Here is a 16,936-nt window from a genome sequence, read left to right as displayed (position 1 = left end):
GAGTGTTCTTCATAATTGTCTGATCTTGAATTCTACTTCTCTTCACACGTCCTATCTCTTTCCTTGCTCTATGTAATCCGAAAAAGCACGTCAAAGCCCTACAGGAACTTCCAGGGAATCCTGTATACCAGGTCGCCTTGATGCCCGTTGGGGGGCTCTACGGTGTCACAGAAGCAATGGTTTGTAAAATTTGTAAAATATCAATTTCATCCTGGAACCAACATGATAGATTCCTGTGACCATCTTCCAAATCATGAACATGGGATGTAAGACAGGTCACGTTTCCTATGGCCATTATTGATAGACCATGATTGTATGTGATTCATAGGCAGAACGGATAGCCGATAAAATGCTCGAACTCAACCAGCGTAACATCACAGTTTGGCTACGCTGGTGCCACGAAGTTGAGCCACTTCCGCAATTTCACACTTCTAAACATATGCCCTCTCAAATCGCTCCGCCAATCCCCAGTACTGACAATAACTGATGTGTGATCTAGATGAACGGAGGCTGGTATGTTTGGGGTCATAAACCATCACGCAAGTGTCTCTTGACTCATCCTCTTCAAAAAATGATCACCAAATCCTTGAAAGAAATTCACTTATTGGTAACCAAACAGTTTTCAAGAAGAAATGGAGAATGGTGGCACATGCGGTCAAGAGTAAAGCACCAGACACATGTAATATCCCAATTCACTGTCTTGATTGAGTGCTGAGCAGCTGATCTTACAGGTAATGTTGACTAACTCGGTCTCGTTTTTTGGGGCCGTCTAAATTTCCTGTAGATATGATGTGGGCCCCCAATGCGAGGTACGGCGACAGCATTCATTCAATTCGCGGAGGCTATACACCATACTGGCCTGGTGGCGACTATGTGGATATTGCAGGTGAGGTCATATCTTGTTAATTGTTGTCCTGTTTCATGACTTTTCATTGACATCATCTCTTTCCGACCTATAGCTCTATCTTTTTATCATTTTGGAGGTACGTAATTTCTTTTTCATCCGTTCATGTGAAATTCTCGAATGCTCTACTTCTATCTATCATATGTCAAGTCTTTAATCATGATCTAAAACTGTTGTCTAACTAATCCATCATTCCTAGGATCCAGTCGCAAAAACGTAATACCTGAACCCACCCAAGCTGTAGAGAAACTGAAAGAATTTTCAAAGGTGCGAAAGTTTTTCCCATACTTGTTGAGATCCTCAAGCGGAGAGGATATACAGAAATGACCAAGATTGAAAACCTGATTGCAATTTCCATGATTAGTTGTATGGAATGAAAGGGAAGCGAAAACCAATTGTCATAGCTGAGACATCAGCACCCTACACGAGATCTATGGGTAGTGGTTGGGGGGATTGGGGATACGAATCAGAAGAAAAAATTAAGTTGGCATGGCTTAAACAAGTTTTCTCTCCAGCAATGAAATATGCAGTTCCTGAATTGAAAGCTGTTTCATGGGTGATTTTCTATATCGTTCTTCCACCAAGCTACTCGTCCTAAAGTCTGACATTACAATCTGAATGAAAATTTTATACAGTTCGAGATCTACAAGAAGGAGACACCACCGTAAGACAAAAATTTTCTAAGCTTCCATCGGATAGAAAGCTGATAGATCATAATCATTTTTGGTTCACGGCGTCTAGCGGGCGATGGTACCCCAAGTCAGAAGACTTCCGCCTCCTGACAGGGGACACTTCTTTGAGCAGAAAAGCGGCTGAATATCTTTCTGCCGAGCCAAATTGATGGGTATCACATAAATTGTTTGTTCTCTGCCGCGAAGCAAGAGGTTGTAATATATTATACCGCACTGTTCATTTTCTCAGCTCTTAGAAAGTTGATAGGACTGTTGAGAGTGATGAAAAAAAAGATTGTAATTCCAAAGTTAAGACCAGTTTCAGATCAGAAAAAGCCAACAGTATAACGTAGAGTTCTTACCATATCAAATTCAGAGACTCATAGAGAGACAACAAGGAGCAGACAAGACATGACTCTGTATATACGTAGTCCATAAGGTCAGAGACAAGAACCTGTTGTGAGGATGATCTTCGTCCTCATCAAAGCGCCATGAGGATATTTTCCCCTGCGATTAAAATACATCTATATGGATCAAAGCAAAAAGAAATGCCCTTCTCTAGGTTATATTTTGACATTCGCTGACTTTCCTTCCCAATTGGCTCAGATTGCGCACCAACCTGAGCTCAAGCACCAGCACCGGCACCCTCGCCTCTTCTGGTATACACTCATTAGCACCTTTCCACATATTTTTTCCACATTCACCAATTTTTGCAGGCCATTCAAGACACAAAGGATATAGTTTCTACCATTAAGACCCAACGAGCCTCCGGTCGGAAAATTGTAAAATCGACAGCTAGAATCACCATGAACGGAAAACGGGTGTTCACCACCTCGTCTGTGGGTAATTCAACTTTGGAAAACTGCATCAGAATGCTATCATCAAGCTTTAGAGCATTCCAACCCAAATAGGTTGGCTGTTTCTTATTACACAAAAATCACTTGCATCAACCATTTTTTGAGATTTTCAAGTTTTTTGAGCATAATTGGATTTGGCTGACTTTTGGTTTGATGCAAGTCAACAAACTCACTTGGCCATGTTGATGATTTCGAGCATGTCAAGTCATGAGATGAATAAAATGAGAAACAATGGTGTGAAAATCTCCAGAATTGGCTGGAGAGTCCGATCCGAGGCTCGGTGGGCCGACTCTTGAGTCTTGATGGTCTAAACAGTAAAACTTAACTTGATTTTTTGGTTAAATATTGGCTAAGCCCCTGGCGTAAGCGCCTTTGTTACAGAGTATGTCGCTGTGTTTTAGTGTGATTACATGTGATTTGAAATTCTTGAACAGTTCTTCCGTTTGTGTCGCAGCATGAGCGTTGACCAAAATCGCTATCTCCCTCTTTCCTTGTTGACTACCCTGTTTCAAAGAAGATCATCATCCTCATCCTACCAATGGCTCCTTTAGTTATTCGTGATTCTGATGATGATAGTTCCGACCCACCGCGTACGACAAAAAAAACTCGCGTCTCAGCACACGCAAGTTCAGAGCTATCTGAGCTTACCGTATCCTCCACAACGTCCCAACGCGATTCTCTCAAAGTCGCCAAAATCATCACTCGAGATGATGCCAGTGATGACGAAGAACCGACTTACACCTGTGTAGTGGAAGGTAGTAAGAAAAAAGTCAAAGTCAATGATACCGACGTGATTTCGTGGATGAAGCTATCTGCTAACCATGTCGTTTCTTTCATTCCTCATTTAGCTCAAGGAATCACAGCTGGAAAAGAAGATGGTCTCTGCATTCAAAAAAGCGAGCGAGACTGTCACTATTGAGGATTCTGACGATGATCACACCGAGTCAGGTAATGCGCGAAGTGAAAGCAAGTCGGACACCAATTTCATTTCAGATGACTCAGATGAAGGCGGCAAACGCAAGAGACGTAGTGGAAATCGTCGTGAAACTAGGACCTCCGGCAGAGATACACGCGACAGTGATAGTGGCAATAGACGTAGTACTCGCGATACTCGTCATCGAGGTAGCCTCAAATTGAAGGACCCCATCATGAGCGAGGAGCTGAGAGAATCAGAATCTGATGAACATGACAGCGTCAAGGTCCACAGTACTCGAGCCCAGAGGAAAAGCGATCGAGATCAAAAGAAACGCGATCGAGATGAAAGTGAGGATCTCACCGAGCGTGGAAGCTCGCAACCACGAGCACACAAAGCCAAATCACCTCGAAAAATCAAAACCAAGCTCCGAGTTGGAGATCGCCCTCGCGATGAACACCATGAGGTCAGTACATCTTGGATCATCGTTTATATTTCTTCTTGTTTGGCTGATAGGAAATTCTCATGCTGCCAAACAAGTCCTGCGCGAAATGTTCTGGACCATTCGAACCAGACTTGGTGAAGAACTGGAAGAAAGCCAATCAGCACCGCAGTGGAAAAATCACCACACGTAGTTTACTTCATAGGTTTCCGACTCTTGATGATGTATATGATCAGGGATGTTGGGTCGACTGTAGTGATTGTTCAATGGGATATCACTATGGGTGTCTGCCATTTGAGATGAGAAAGGACATAGCCCGCCAACATAAGCAAGAAAGAGAGGCACTCTTGCTCAAGGAGCAGAACGAAGCAGCGGATCAACGTCAAGACACACCTTCTACTGGTGAAGCAGTTTCAGCCATGAAAAAAGAACAATTGCCGAATATTCGGTTGTCAATCAAATGTCCAATGTGTATCAAACCACACGGCGGAGAGTGTATGATCTGTGGAAACGGGCTCGAATCGGCTCAGACGATTGATGGTAAGGGTTCTTCATCAACTCCCGCTACAGCTTCAGCACAAGTCAAAGGTCTGTCGGCTTCAATTCCACTTTCTTGACGTTTCACCATTATATTGACGCATCTGCCCTGGGATCCTCACCTATACTAGTGGCTGATAAGGACGAGAAGGAACCTCAGACAAACGTCAAAAAGCCGCAATTGTCAAAACCTGATGATTCGGATGTTGATGAACTGGAAGTCGATACATCTAACGATCAGCCAATCTTCTTTCGGTGCACCAGCTGTAAAAGACCTGCCCACTATCTTTGTCTGCCGCCTAGTGAAGAAGAACCCGAAGACGACATCGATAGAATTGCCGAATACTGGCAGAGTGACTGGACTTGTAAGGACTGTAATGAATTGGAGGAGCTCTCTATACAATACATTATAGCTTGGAGAAAGCCAATGTCTTTAAACTCTAGTCAAGAACACAAAAATTCTACCAAGTCCAATGATCAGCTTGTTGGAACGCTGCACAGTCCATCTAAAGGTAGAAAGGTTGAGAAAGCCGCCAAAACTCAACTCCCCGACATCAAGGATCCGTTCGACCAGGCCGAATATCTGTGCAAATTTGAGGACTTCAGCTTCGCTGATTGTTCATGGGTCCCACATTCGTAAGTCTTTATAAGTACGTGTCACTCACGAAAACCTTGATGTTGATGAATGTTTTTTGTTACAGATACATGGCCGCCAAACATACGATCAAGCTACGAAACTTTTTGTCAAAAGGGCCTCAACTTGACTTGAAACAATTGAATGGGCTGGCGGATGAAGCAGAGGAAGAGGACTCTGGGGACGAAAACGAAGACGAATCATTGTTTAACCTGGAACCTGACCAAGATGCGGAATCGAAGATACCGAAGGCGTGGCTCACGCCCGAAAGGATTTTATCAGTGGAATTCGCGAATGAAAAACTGATCGACGATATGAAAGAGAAGGATATCCCTACGACAGCTAAAGGAATGTATGATAGAATCGAGAGAGCTTATATAAAATGGGAAGAGCAAGCATATGTATCCTGTGAGTTCTTCCAACCTTCTTGCTATCTCACCCCTCTCCTGCGTACATATCGCTTTTCTCATGTTCTCACTCTCTCAGCGACTTGGTCGGACAAAACGCCAAAGGATTCACCATACTTTCCCGCTTTCATGGCTGCATTAGAGCATTATGTCAAATTTCGCAAGTTTGTCGTACCCGTAGTCAAACATGAGAAGGAGTTGGCCAGACTGGACGCTCCTAGGCCCCACGGTTCCTTCGTTGCTTTCGAAACACAACCGGACTACATTCCGCACACACTGATGGATTTCCAGTTGGAAGGAGTCAATTTTTGTTATTAGTTGGTGGTCACCACTGTTTCACGCAGGGTGGTAGTGATGACTAACGCTTCATGATCTACCCCTTGATTCTGAAACAGTAACTGGTATTCACAGCACCCCACCATCTTAGCAGACGAGATGGGGCTAGGGAAAACTGTTCAAATTTGCTCACTGATCGCCGTTTTGACCAAGATAGAAAAGAGGATGCCATTCCTCATTTGTGTTCCTAACAGTACTATTGGAAAGTGAGTCTGTTTATCGCGGTACCTATCTGCTATCTATATCTCGGATCATTGAACGTGTTTTTCTGGACAGCTGGGTTCGTGAGTGTGCCAAATGGCTTCCAGATCTTAAATGTGTTCCCCTTCCTGGGGCCTATGATTCATGCGAGATTGTGGAACAATGGGAGCTGTTCAAAACATTGCCGAAGTGCAAACCGCAGCTTTCAGCTCATGTGGTCATAGCGACCTATCAAGCTGCCGAGAAAAACGTTGCGGTTCTGGCAAAAGTTCAAAGATGGGAAGCTGTGATTGTGGACGAAGGTCAAAGGCTCAAGGCAGGTCCCAAAGGAGGTCTCTTCAAGGCTTTACACAGCATGAAAGCCGGTCACAGAATCTTGATGTCGGGCACCCCACTGAACAATAATCTTCGAGAACGTAAGACATCTCGCTACTCACAGCGCATGATGATCATTGACCGATGTTACCTACACAGTCTTCAACCTTTTGAGCTTCTTGAGTCCCGAGGAATACCCTCTTGATGTCATTGATGAGTTGGAACAGCGCTATCAAGAGTCAGTCCGCACCTCTGCTTCACGTTTTATGTTTTTGAAAACTGACCTGATGACCTCTTACACGTCGGACGCGAATCTCAGACTAACGCCCGAGTTAATCGAAGAACTTCGTAACACCATTCGCCCCTATATGCTAAGACGTCAGCATGTGAATACCCTGGATAGATGAACGTGACGGTTCTAACAGAGATGTTGTTTGTATTTCAGGTACTAAGGAAACCGCTTTAGAGCTACCCAAATTGACAGAGATTATTGTACCAATATCGATGAGACCACTGCAAAAGAAAGTACGTACATTTGAAGCGATACAGCTTCTCAGCCTATGCGTGGTACTATGATTGACTTGGTCTTCCATACATCTCAGGTCTACAAAGGATTGCTTTCCAAAAACGTCGCGGTCATCACGGCAATATATTCAAAAAAGAAGAACAAACATTCCAAAGCAAGCTGTATGAACTTATTGATGCAATTGAGGAAGGCGCTTGCACACCCTTACTTGAATGATCCCGAAATCGAACCGGACGTTAGTGATGAACAAACTCATGATAATCTGGTTGAGGCGTCTGGAAAACTAGTTTTTCTTCAAAAGTTTATACCGAAACTCTTGAAACGAGGTCATCGCATTTTGATTTTTTCACAGTGTAAGTCAAATTTGGTGTTTTGATAGCCTCTCTCCTAATCATTTATCCGGATCCACGGCTGATGATCGCCATACTTTCTAGTCACGATCTTCCTTGACATCATGGAACGATTTCTAGAGGGAGAGGAGCGACCATACCTACGACTGGTATGTTGTCCACTGCATGGAGCTTGGTGATTCTCGACTACGCGTAGCTAAACAGTCTACCTTACAGGACGGTACAACTTCACAACTAGACCGACAGACTCGAATCGATGCATTCAACCGCCCCAATTCTAATCACAACCTATTTCTGCTGTCCACTCGGGCAGGTGGAGCGGGCATAAATCTAGCCACAGCGGATACGGTCATTATTCTGGATCCCGACTACAATCCTCACAATGATTTGCAGGCTATCAGTCGGGCACATCGATTTGGCCAGAAGAAACCTGTCAATGTGTTTAAACTGATGACCTCTGCTTCAGCTGAAGAAAGAATTGTCCAAATGGGAAAGAGAAAGCTAGTTTTGGTATGTTGATTTTTTGCGATCTCTGGCAGTTATCATGCAGTTTAACGTGCTGATATGCGATTTTTTGCATGGCCCACAGGATCATCTCGTTATTCAGAAGGTCTCTGAAGAAGAGACCGAGGCGCACGATGTTGAGAACATCCTCCAATACGGAGCCAAGGAACGTGAGTATACCAAGTTGAGGTTATCGCGATGCACGATAGACGCTAAAAGCGTGATTCTTGTTTTCGAAAGTCCTCACTGCGTCCGAGGAAGCCTTACAACAAGACATACGATACACCGACGCGGAGCTAGACGAATTGATTCAGCGTACTACCGAGGAAGCAAAAACGAGTGAACCCGCCGATCCTGCTAAGAAAGACGATAAAACGTTTGCATTCGCTCGAGTTTGGGAGGGAGGTTCGCGTGGGCTGACTAGTCTGGACAAAGTGGGAGATGCCGAGGCAAATGAAAATGTTCAAGAGCAGCGAAGTTTTTGGGACAGTGTTCTGCAAGCTAATCAAGAAGAGGAGCAATCTTCAGCTGTAAATAATGAGACTGAAACGGGACGTGGATATCGTAAGCGTAGAGATGTTGCTTATGTCATCGCCGACCTAGATCCTTCACCTAAGAAGCGCAAAACGGGGCCGTCAAAGAATGACGATGACGATATGAAAGGTGATGGGGATTTCCAGCTACCGGAAGACATTGTCGATTCGTCCGACGACGAACCCGGCGGACCAAGGCCTGATGATGAGGATATCACTGTACTGTTGAACGATACTGTCCCAGCTGATCCAATGGCTATTGCGGCCAAAAAGGCGGCCTCTGAAGAAAGAAGGAGGCAGAAACTGGCTGATCGATATAGCAGAATGGCACAGGGCCCGGTCGATTGGCCAGCCCATCACATGACGAATCAGCAGCTTCCACAAGCAAATCCAGCTCAGTATCTTCCCAATTCGAGTACACATCCGCAAGTCATGAATTTAGCAGTGCAAAGTTCCCAGCCAGTTGCTCCAAAGCCGAAGCATCCAAAAGTGACTAATATCACTATGCCCAATCTTGATGGGCTGAATTCTGCCGCATCAAAGCGTGCAATGGACATGGTTTTGGTATGATCATATTTCAGATATTTCAACCACTGTATCCTCAATTTCCCATCTAAGTCACGATTCTTTCTCTATCTGACAGCGCGATATTCAACAGAAAGCCAGAGCGCTCAGCGATCCAGCATTGGATCAACTATTAGACTCAATGAGAGGACAACCATCTTCACGCCAGAAAGAGATTATGAGTGAAGCAGCAGTGCGTGACTTCTTTGTCTGTATAGCCGAAGTCTATCTGATGCATCTATGTGCTGTGGTCTTCATCTTATTTAGGTATTGGTTAGGAAGTTGACCAGACGTAAAGCTAGACAAGCAAAAATAGCACAACAAGCGATAGCTATGGATCAGCAAGTGCACCGGCCAGCGAACCCGATGCAACACCAACCAATGCACGGACCGCCAGTTCACCCGCCACACTTACAGCAGCAAGGCATGGGGTTAGCTTTGCAGCAACAGCAATACAGCCCGATGTATGCAACACAACCTCATCAATCGACATCTGCACGGAGTCCACATCCACCTGGACCACTACCTCCCCCCCGTTTCTTAGAAACCAATCCAAAGTCAATCAAACCTTATTTACAAAACCCTACTCTTCAAACTTCTACTAGTCAACCTTGGCCAAGTATGGAAACCAGTCGAGCTCAAGCGAAATCCATGGAATATAGAAACTCTATGGGTAGTACTAGTTCATCTAAAACCAAATCAAGTAAAGAAAAATCACGGAAAGAAAAATCACCTATTACGCAACCTAGTGGGCAATCATCAAATGGACAGATCCAGAGAGGACCTGAAGGTTGGGGTAACTGGCAAATTTAAAAAACCTACAATTGCTTTATATTGTTTTTTTACAATGAAATGTTCACGTTCAGATTCATTGTTGATTTTTGGAACGAAACTTCGCATATGCTTTATGATTACATATTTCATTGAAATTGCTATAATATATACTGGATACGTCATAAACTTGTTGTAATTCAAACTTTTATGCAAAGAGAACTCGATTTTTTAGTGTAATTCAAGAAAAGATGATTATAGTTGTTTTAATTTTTAATTCTTATCACAGTTCCTATACACATATATACATTTTTTTATCATGTTTTTTGAAGAGGAGTTGCAAGGATTTGATGACATAAAGTTTGGAAAGCTTTTGTTGGAACTCTTAGAAATCAAATGCTTAATCTAGCTTCTTTTCGAGTCTCACATTCTGTCTATGTACTCTTTCCCATATTGAGGCCTTGCTCTGACCCCCTTTGAATCCACAGGCCAAGGCCCAGGGTACCGCGGGTGTCACACTGGACAACCCACGTGCGAAACTGTGGAAGGCTGACTTTATCTGTATTGTCATCATCTCTAAGCGCCCATTGAGTCCATCCATCACCACCCCATTGTCTACATGCCAAGGTTGTCAAGGAACTCACTTTCAAGATTGGCAGCTGTGCTGAAATGCAGGGCCATTCTAGCAACATTGATTATAAAACCCTTCAACACATTTGCTGGAACTTATTTTCAATCATAACAGTCAAAACCATATTGATACATGTGGAAAAGAAATTGCTTACACAAGCACACATAGATTCAAAGCAGAAATGACATTGAAAAAAGAAATGACAGTTTCTTGAAAAGTACTTTAAAGACATTGAACAAACTTCTCACAATGACTTTGCATCTAAAATAAAGCTCAAAGATAATTATAGTGTGTATATTTTCAAGTCCCAGTACTGTCACCAATAGGGGGCAGTGGTGTAGCACAAAACGCAATGAGAGGTTGTAAAAGCCAACAAGTCATGAGTTTGACGGTAAGTAAAAGTAATAATTGACCCTTATCATCTACCTGTTATGATCTCACCTTGGGGTTTCTTAGATTGGGATGAAGGAAGTGTTTCTACCAAGCAATCAGGTTTGTATTTAGATTGTCGGATGAGGAACTCTATCATACATGACGTAATACAAGTTTATAGATGATGAAAGTGTGTGACATCTGTAGTTAACTTTCACCGGTGTTACATTTAGGGTTTGTAACACTACCTCAGACCATGCTGCTCAAATTGTAATTGAGTCTTCATGGTGTGGAACACATTCTCACTTGGATTCATTTCAGGCAAATAAGTGGGCAGATAAACCAAGGGGACCCCAGCCAGCCCCAGCTCCCTTGCAGAGCTGCTTGATAATACCACCATGGTGTACACAAGTCTTTTCCGACACCAGGACCAAGTTAACTCCTGGGTAAGGATTTATTACCAGAAGCTGTTCAAAAGGATGAAGAGGGGCCATTGCCGATCATGGTCAAGGCAATAGAACAGAATAATAATGAAATGCTTGACTCACTAAACCCAAGCAAGCAAGAGTTAGACATGAATTCTTTCCACTGGACCTCAAGTGAAGCTGAGTAAAATCAAAAGGTTGATACAATGGAGTTATTTTTGTATAAGCTGTTGTATGATGGAATTTGAATCCCTTTTGAGATTTATGAAAAAGGGAATGTGAATATCTTCAGAGAGTCAGGTAAATAAAAAGAAAGGATATGAAAGAGTGAAAAGCTTTAAATAAATCAATTAAGAGATATCAAAAGAGCTGATGACAAACATATAGCCTGATGACAGTTTGGATAAGAGATTGATTGGAAAGTCTTGATTCACAGAATTCACAAGGCAAAAACTTTAAAATTCCATTGAATGAATTGAAGTGAGAGAAAGGGAGATAAAAAGGGTATTTTGCCCCAATCAAGTGTCAAAAGCTCAACAGATGAACCAATAGCCTGAGAAACAATGCTAAATGATAGCCAGCCCCTATTGGGTAGAGTAAGTAGATGATTGATCTGATTGGTTATTCACAATTGGTAAGTTTTTGAATCTGGCTGATGATTTGCTATGAATGAATCATATGCATTTAGCATGCAGGCATTGTAAAAGCAATGATGATGATTGTCGGCTTATACTGAAGTACTTTTGAAAAGCATATGAAAATTGGTCCACATTGCTGAAAACCATGGTTTGAAGTGCAGCTGAGAAGCATTAGAAATTTGATCAACACAAATGAAAGTGAAGACACTATAATCAATAGCAGAAGTGCTTTTGAAAATCTTAAGATATAAATTTTGCGGCCAGGTAGTTGAGAACATAGGAGACAGCCTCAGAAAGTTTCAGCTGAAGTCACATGACATACATTGAGGGACTTCTCAAAAGAATAGATGTTAGGTAGAAATTAAAAATTAAATGTTGAAAATCATAACAGCCTTGGAGTGGATGTTTAAAGTGGAAGAGGCAATAAGTATATTTGCATTGTTTCAAAAAGCAAAAAGTGCAATTCAAAAATGAAGAGAGATTACAGATAAAATGTGCAAAATACAACACATTGAGGTGCTATTGAAAAGCACAACAACTGTTGCATTGGACATATAAAACATAAAAGCTGATAAGGATAATTGCCTTGCTTTGGAAAAGAAAGGGTGAAGCACTATGAGAAGGGTCATGGTGGTGAATGGAAATGCCTGAAGGCAAGTCTGGCTTGCAGCGCCACGCAGCGCTGAAAACCGAGAAATCGGCAGCGCTGCAATTTTTTGGGGACTTAAAGGCTGGCAGCGTTAGCGGTGGCGGAGGAAATTTTTTTCCAGGCTTTAGTAGCTTAAAGCAAAGTGCTTTTTCGCAGCGTTTCGCAGCGTTTCAAGCCAAAAAAAAGCGATTTTTTCAATTATAAAACAAGTTATAATTTTTTAAAAAAAACAATTGAAATCGATCGATTCTTGTAAAGACAGTAGAGAAACATAATTTTCAACACAACAGCAAGTGTGAAAAAATCAAGAAAAAAACAGTTATAAATAAATTTGACCTCATAAAGACTGTAAAGAAATGTTGAAAAAAAGATATTGATTGAAGTTGAACCCGTAAAGACTGTAAAGAAATATTGAAAAGAGAAATTGAAACAAATTCATGATCTAATCTAAGAAAGTTAAACTAAGATTGAGTATTTCTGGTTCTGGTTTTTTTGGCAATTGCTTTCTTTGCATATGCCATCACCTTGGTAACTTCAGCAAAGTCACCACTCAAAGGCACCCCTTCATTAACCCACAACTGACCACTTACGGTCATTTCAATCATTCGAGGAGCCAAACCGCCTCGTTCTGCGGTACAGATCTTACCAGCCACTGAGAACAAGCGTTCTGGTGCACCAGACGCTTCTGGTGTTGCAAGGTAGTCTTGCGCTAAGGCTGAAAGCACTGGGTATTTACCAGCATGAGCCTAAAGAAGATCGAATTTATGATCAGGATGGAATAAAACATATCGATAAGTAATGAATAAGGAAAATAACTCACCTTCCACCAATCCAATGCAAGTTGTGGATTGTTCAAATCCCGAGTAACCATAGGATCCACACCTTCAAGATACCGATCAAGCTCGTTAAGATCACTTGATTCAACTACATCACCATAGAAAGATGTCATTTCTGTTCCAAAAGTGTCGACAGGCGTGGATTTGGATAGTGGAAGGGTTGTGGTTGGTTGGTTCTCAAGGTTCATCTCCGCCCGTTTCTCATTGAATACATATTTCAGCAATTCCTGAGCTTGATTGATACCGTGAGCACCCATTCCAAAAGCGTGAGAAAAGAATTTAACTCGTAGTCCGGGGTGGAAGACCGCAGCGAGGGTTAGGGTGTCGCATTCTAGGGCTTTGTTCAAATAGGCAATGATCTTGTCGATCATGATATCTACCATGGGGTAGAGAGGGTTGTTCTTGTGCATGTTCTTCAATCGAGCCTCCATGGAGGCCTTAAGTTGAACATACTTCACAAGTACCAAGCACACGGTCGGCTTATCGCCCTCCATTTCGCGAGTCAATATCTTGAAGGGCTACAAAAAGAAATCATGGAATCTTCAGAAATTGATATGATAAGATAAAAAGACTGGAACATATTTGGAAGTACATACCGTAAGGATATCCAACATATCCCTCATCGCTTGCCAATCAGCAACTGAGAATACCAACTCCTCAAAATATCCACCCTTTTTGCCATTCTTTTTTGAGTGACGCCTCTTCGAATGGACTTTGTCAAGATCATATCTCATGACTCAATCAATGAGCTGGGAGAAACACAGATACATTAGAGTCTACCAAAAAAAGAACCCAAAGAACAATAAATGAAACAGTAATTGTAAGCAAGATCACTTACATCTCGAGCCTGCCACATTCTTTCCCAACGTCCAGCACGTATACCCCAACGTATACCATGTCCTGATAGAAGGGCCTTGAGAGATGGTAAACCATCTAATTTACACTGAACATTTGCTCTTTCTCGGCGACGATTGAAGTCGGCCCGGTGGCCACTGGCGCGGGTAAGCTTCTTGTTGACCGTATCCATCTAAGAAGATGCAAGGCAACAATGAATGAGATTAGTAAACATAGAAATGACAATGACCAAAAAAGAACAAGAAATAAAATGAAAGACTTACATCTTTAGTGAGTTGATTCATGTATGTATCCGCAAGAAGATAGGCAGTCTTACGTTTTTGATAGTTTTCAGGTTCATTGTCTTGCTCCGAGTCTTCTTCTTGTTCTTCAAGTTCAACTTCAGCAGTCGATTTTGAGGAATCATTGCTGTGAAAACTTTCAAGATCGTCTTCATCACTATCATCGTGATTAATATCGGTCTCTTCATGATCAACATTGATGATTGCCTCATTGTCTTCATCTTGCTCATTGATGACAGCCATGAGTTGAGCTTGTGGAAACCGTCCTAAATTACTATGTCGGATACAAAGGGGTTTCATACCGAGGGCATCAATACCAGCCTTGACAATTGGGCCCATCTTGTGGCAAAAGCACCGGATCGACATCATTTTTGGATGCCACGCAAGCTGATGGTCGGCATACAGACTCTCCTGGGTCAGCTGTCGATGCTTTCGCGCCCCATAGTGAAGTTGTTGCTCCCTGAATCTGAGCAGCTGGCGAGCATGTAAAACAATCAAATAAGTCAGCATGAGAATGAGAAGAAAAGCCAAAAAAAACATGATAATGAAAAAAGATATGTGAGACTTATCTTTTGATAGAGATTATTCATTTTTAAGATGGTCACCATTGGCTCGGCCAGAAGATTGCCCTTGTGATGCCAAGCAACCAGCTTCATACTCAAGTGACGGACCACGTAGGTCCAGTCGTTCTTGATGTACGATACAGATGCACCAATGAAAGCATGCAAGTTTCCTTTAACGGTCCAAACGTCTTGGATAAGACAAAACTTACTACTCACTTCCTGGTCAAAAAACAGGTCAGTATAACGATTGAAAGAGGAAATGTGAAAAAGAACAAGGGAGAGAGAAATAAATGAAATGATTACCCACCTTGAGTTCTTTTTCAATTACCATATTCCGAAGAGACAGATACAAACGCTTAATCTCTTCAGCAGACCACTTACGACCAAACACATGTAAGTCAGGCCGTAACCAATAGAAGATCGCCTTGAGCATCGGGTCTTCAATTCTTATGAAATGTAACACGTGGGAGACTTGCCAAACCGCAAGACATTGGTTAAGAGTCTGGTTGGTGAAGGTAGGTGGTAATTTGACAAAAGAAGTGAGAGATTGTTGATGATTGTCTCTAAGATGTTGAGCGCGTAATTCAGATACAGTCGGAGGAAGGTTGGCGCCAGCCGAGATAGCCTGTTGACGGCGAGGACAGCCGGCTCCGGATTTGCCAGGCTGATTGTGGCCATCTCGATGACCTTTAAGGTTTGATCGTCGTGAGCTGGCACTTACTCAAACTACCTTGTGGCATCTTTGGCACTTGTAGGATAAACCAGGTCGGTCATGTGGCTACAAGAATCATTTCCAATCAGCACAACATGACAATGAGGAGTGAAGATAAAAAAGAAAAAATGAAAAAAAGTACTCACATCATTTGGACCATGAGTAGGTGGCTCGAAATAGTCAAATTCATCGTTGTATGGCTTGACTTCAGGCTAGTTCCTCTTCCGCTTCCTGATACGCATGTTCTCCTCATCGGAATCCTGGGCCAAGTCCACTTCAGGAGGGCCCGATGGATCCTATAGATAATTGCAAGCTATCAGTTTATGTGTGATGTACAACTCCGAGTCTGAGTATGAGTAAAAATAATAACTCACCTCTGCATTAACTTGTACCCCAGAGTTTTCAGGATCAACATCATTTACCGAGGAGGCAATACTTGATTTGTAACCGTCGTTGTTGGCAGGGACCTAAGTATCCAAGTGAAGAAATGAAAATTGATCGAAAATATTAATGAAAGAAACAGTACAATGAACTCAAAATGAGATCTACTCACTGCTGAAGATGGACATGAGACCGTCATTGATTGGAGGCCACGTGCAGGTACTCAATTGACTTTGTCACCAGGTAAAGATGCAGATCGTTCTCGGTGTCGATGCACATGTGCATCTCGGACATCTCTGACAGTGAAGAGATCTCCTGATCCAGAAAGGGCTCGTTCAGAGTCCGACGAGGGGGTTATCATACTAGGGTGTCGTCTAACTGGTGTGACCATTCGAGAGGAACGGCGAGGGGGGGCAGGGTTCTCATCGGTTTTGTAACCAGAGTTGTTGAGAAAGGATTTGATGGTGTTTTGCTTATTCAACATGATGGAAGACGGTTCAGGTAAGAAGTGATTTTGAGATTGATAGTGATATAATGAGTGGCTAGAGAGTATAGATGGTGGTGGATTGGGTTTATTATTGGGAACTAGAACTTTGAAGGTAATTATTAAAGAAAATAAAGGACGGTCAACAACAATAATAGATGTGATTGATAATCAAAATAGAAATCGGGGAACTTACTGCCTTTATACCTCAAAAAGAGGGTTCCTTTCGGCCATCTGTCCGTCCACGACATGGGGATTTGATGGTCTGAGTCCGTCAATAGATGATGTGGTCGATTGTTCGAGAGGTGATAGATGACATAGATGAGTGCCACTGCCACAGAAAGAAGACTAGAACCACCACTGTTCTTGATCGAATATCCTAACAACAAGAAAGAATTGAAGGATCAGATCTGAAGGCTGACAATAATTGAAATCGGAATGTAAATAAAGGCGGTTTGGTGTGATCTGGATGGGGGGTTGATGATTGGTGGGAGGGTTGGAGGCGTAGTGGAGGCGTAGTGGAAATTAGGTGGACCCGGGAATATAGGCGGTCCGCGTAGTTCAATCAAAAGACAGGCTGGATTTGGCAGCGCGAAACGAGGCGCCCCGGGCGCCCCGTCAAATCGCAGCGCTCAGCTCCGCTC

At 42.7% G+C, this 16,936-nt stretch overlaps 2 protein-coding genes across 2 annotated transcripts; both read left to right on the top strand.

The window, feature by feature from the left end:
* Positions 1–140: 140 nt before the first annotated feature.
* On the top strand, positions 141–1,745 carry MELLADRAFT_104062 (family 26 glycoside hydrolase; the record flags this gene model as incomplete). Its single annotated transcript, XM_007407283.1, has 9 exons — positions 141–179; positions 329–470; positions 620–679; positions 785–886; positions 960–983; positions 1,104–1,171; positions 1,269–1,460; positions 1,540–1,568; positions 1,646–1,745. 9 exons carry the CDS (start codon positions 141–143, stop codon positions 1,743–1,745), a joined length of 756 nt encoding a protein of 251 aa, XP_007407345.1.
* A 1,225-nt stretch (positions 1,746–2,970) lies between these two features.
* MELLADRAFT_95838 (uncharacterized protein) lies at positions 2,971–9,507 on the top strand (the record flags this gene model as incomplete). Its single annotated transcript, XM_007407284.1, has 18 exons — positions 2,971–3,207; positions 3,281–3,811; positions 3,886–4,375; positions 4,456–4,960; positions 5,026–5,366; positions 5,445–5,682; positions 5,761–5,907; positions 5,978–6,318; positions 6,377–6,455; positions 6,537–6,595; positions 6,663–6,742; positions 6,820–7,096; positions 7,178–7,242; positions 7,298–7,603; positions 7,683–7,767; positions 7,838–8,694; positions 8,774–8,887; positions 8,962–9,507. The coding sequence occupies 18 exons, from the start codon at positions 2,971–2,973 to the stop codon at positions 9,505–9,507; spliced, it is 5,298 nt and encodes a 1,765-aa protein (XP_007407346.1).
* Between the last annotated feature and the right edge of the window lie 7,429 nt (positions 9,508–16,936).

The sequence above is a fragment of the Melampsora larici-populina genome (assembly GCF_000204055.1).
Source record: "Melampsora larici-populina 98AG31 unplaced genomic scaffold MELLAscaffold_8, whole genome shotgun sequence".
NCBI lineage: Eukaryota > Fungi > Basidiomycota > Pucciniomycetes > Pucciniales > Melampsoraceae > Melampsora > Melampsora laricis-populina.
The sequence above is the reverse complement of the archived record's forward strand: the minus strand, read 5'-3'. Positions and strand labels throughout refer to the sequence as shown.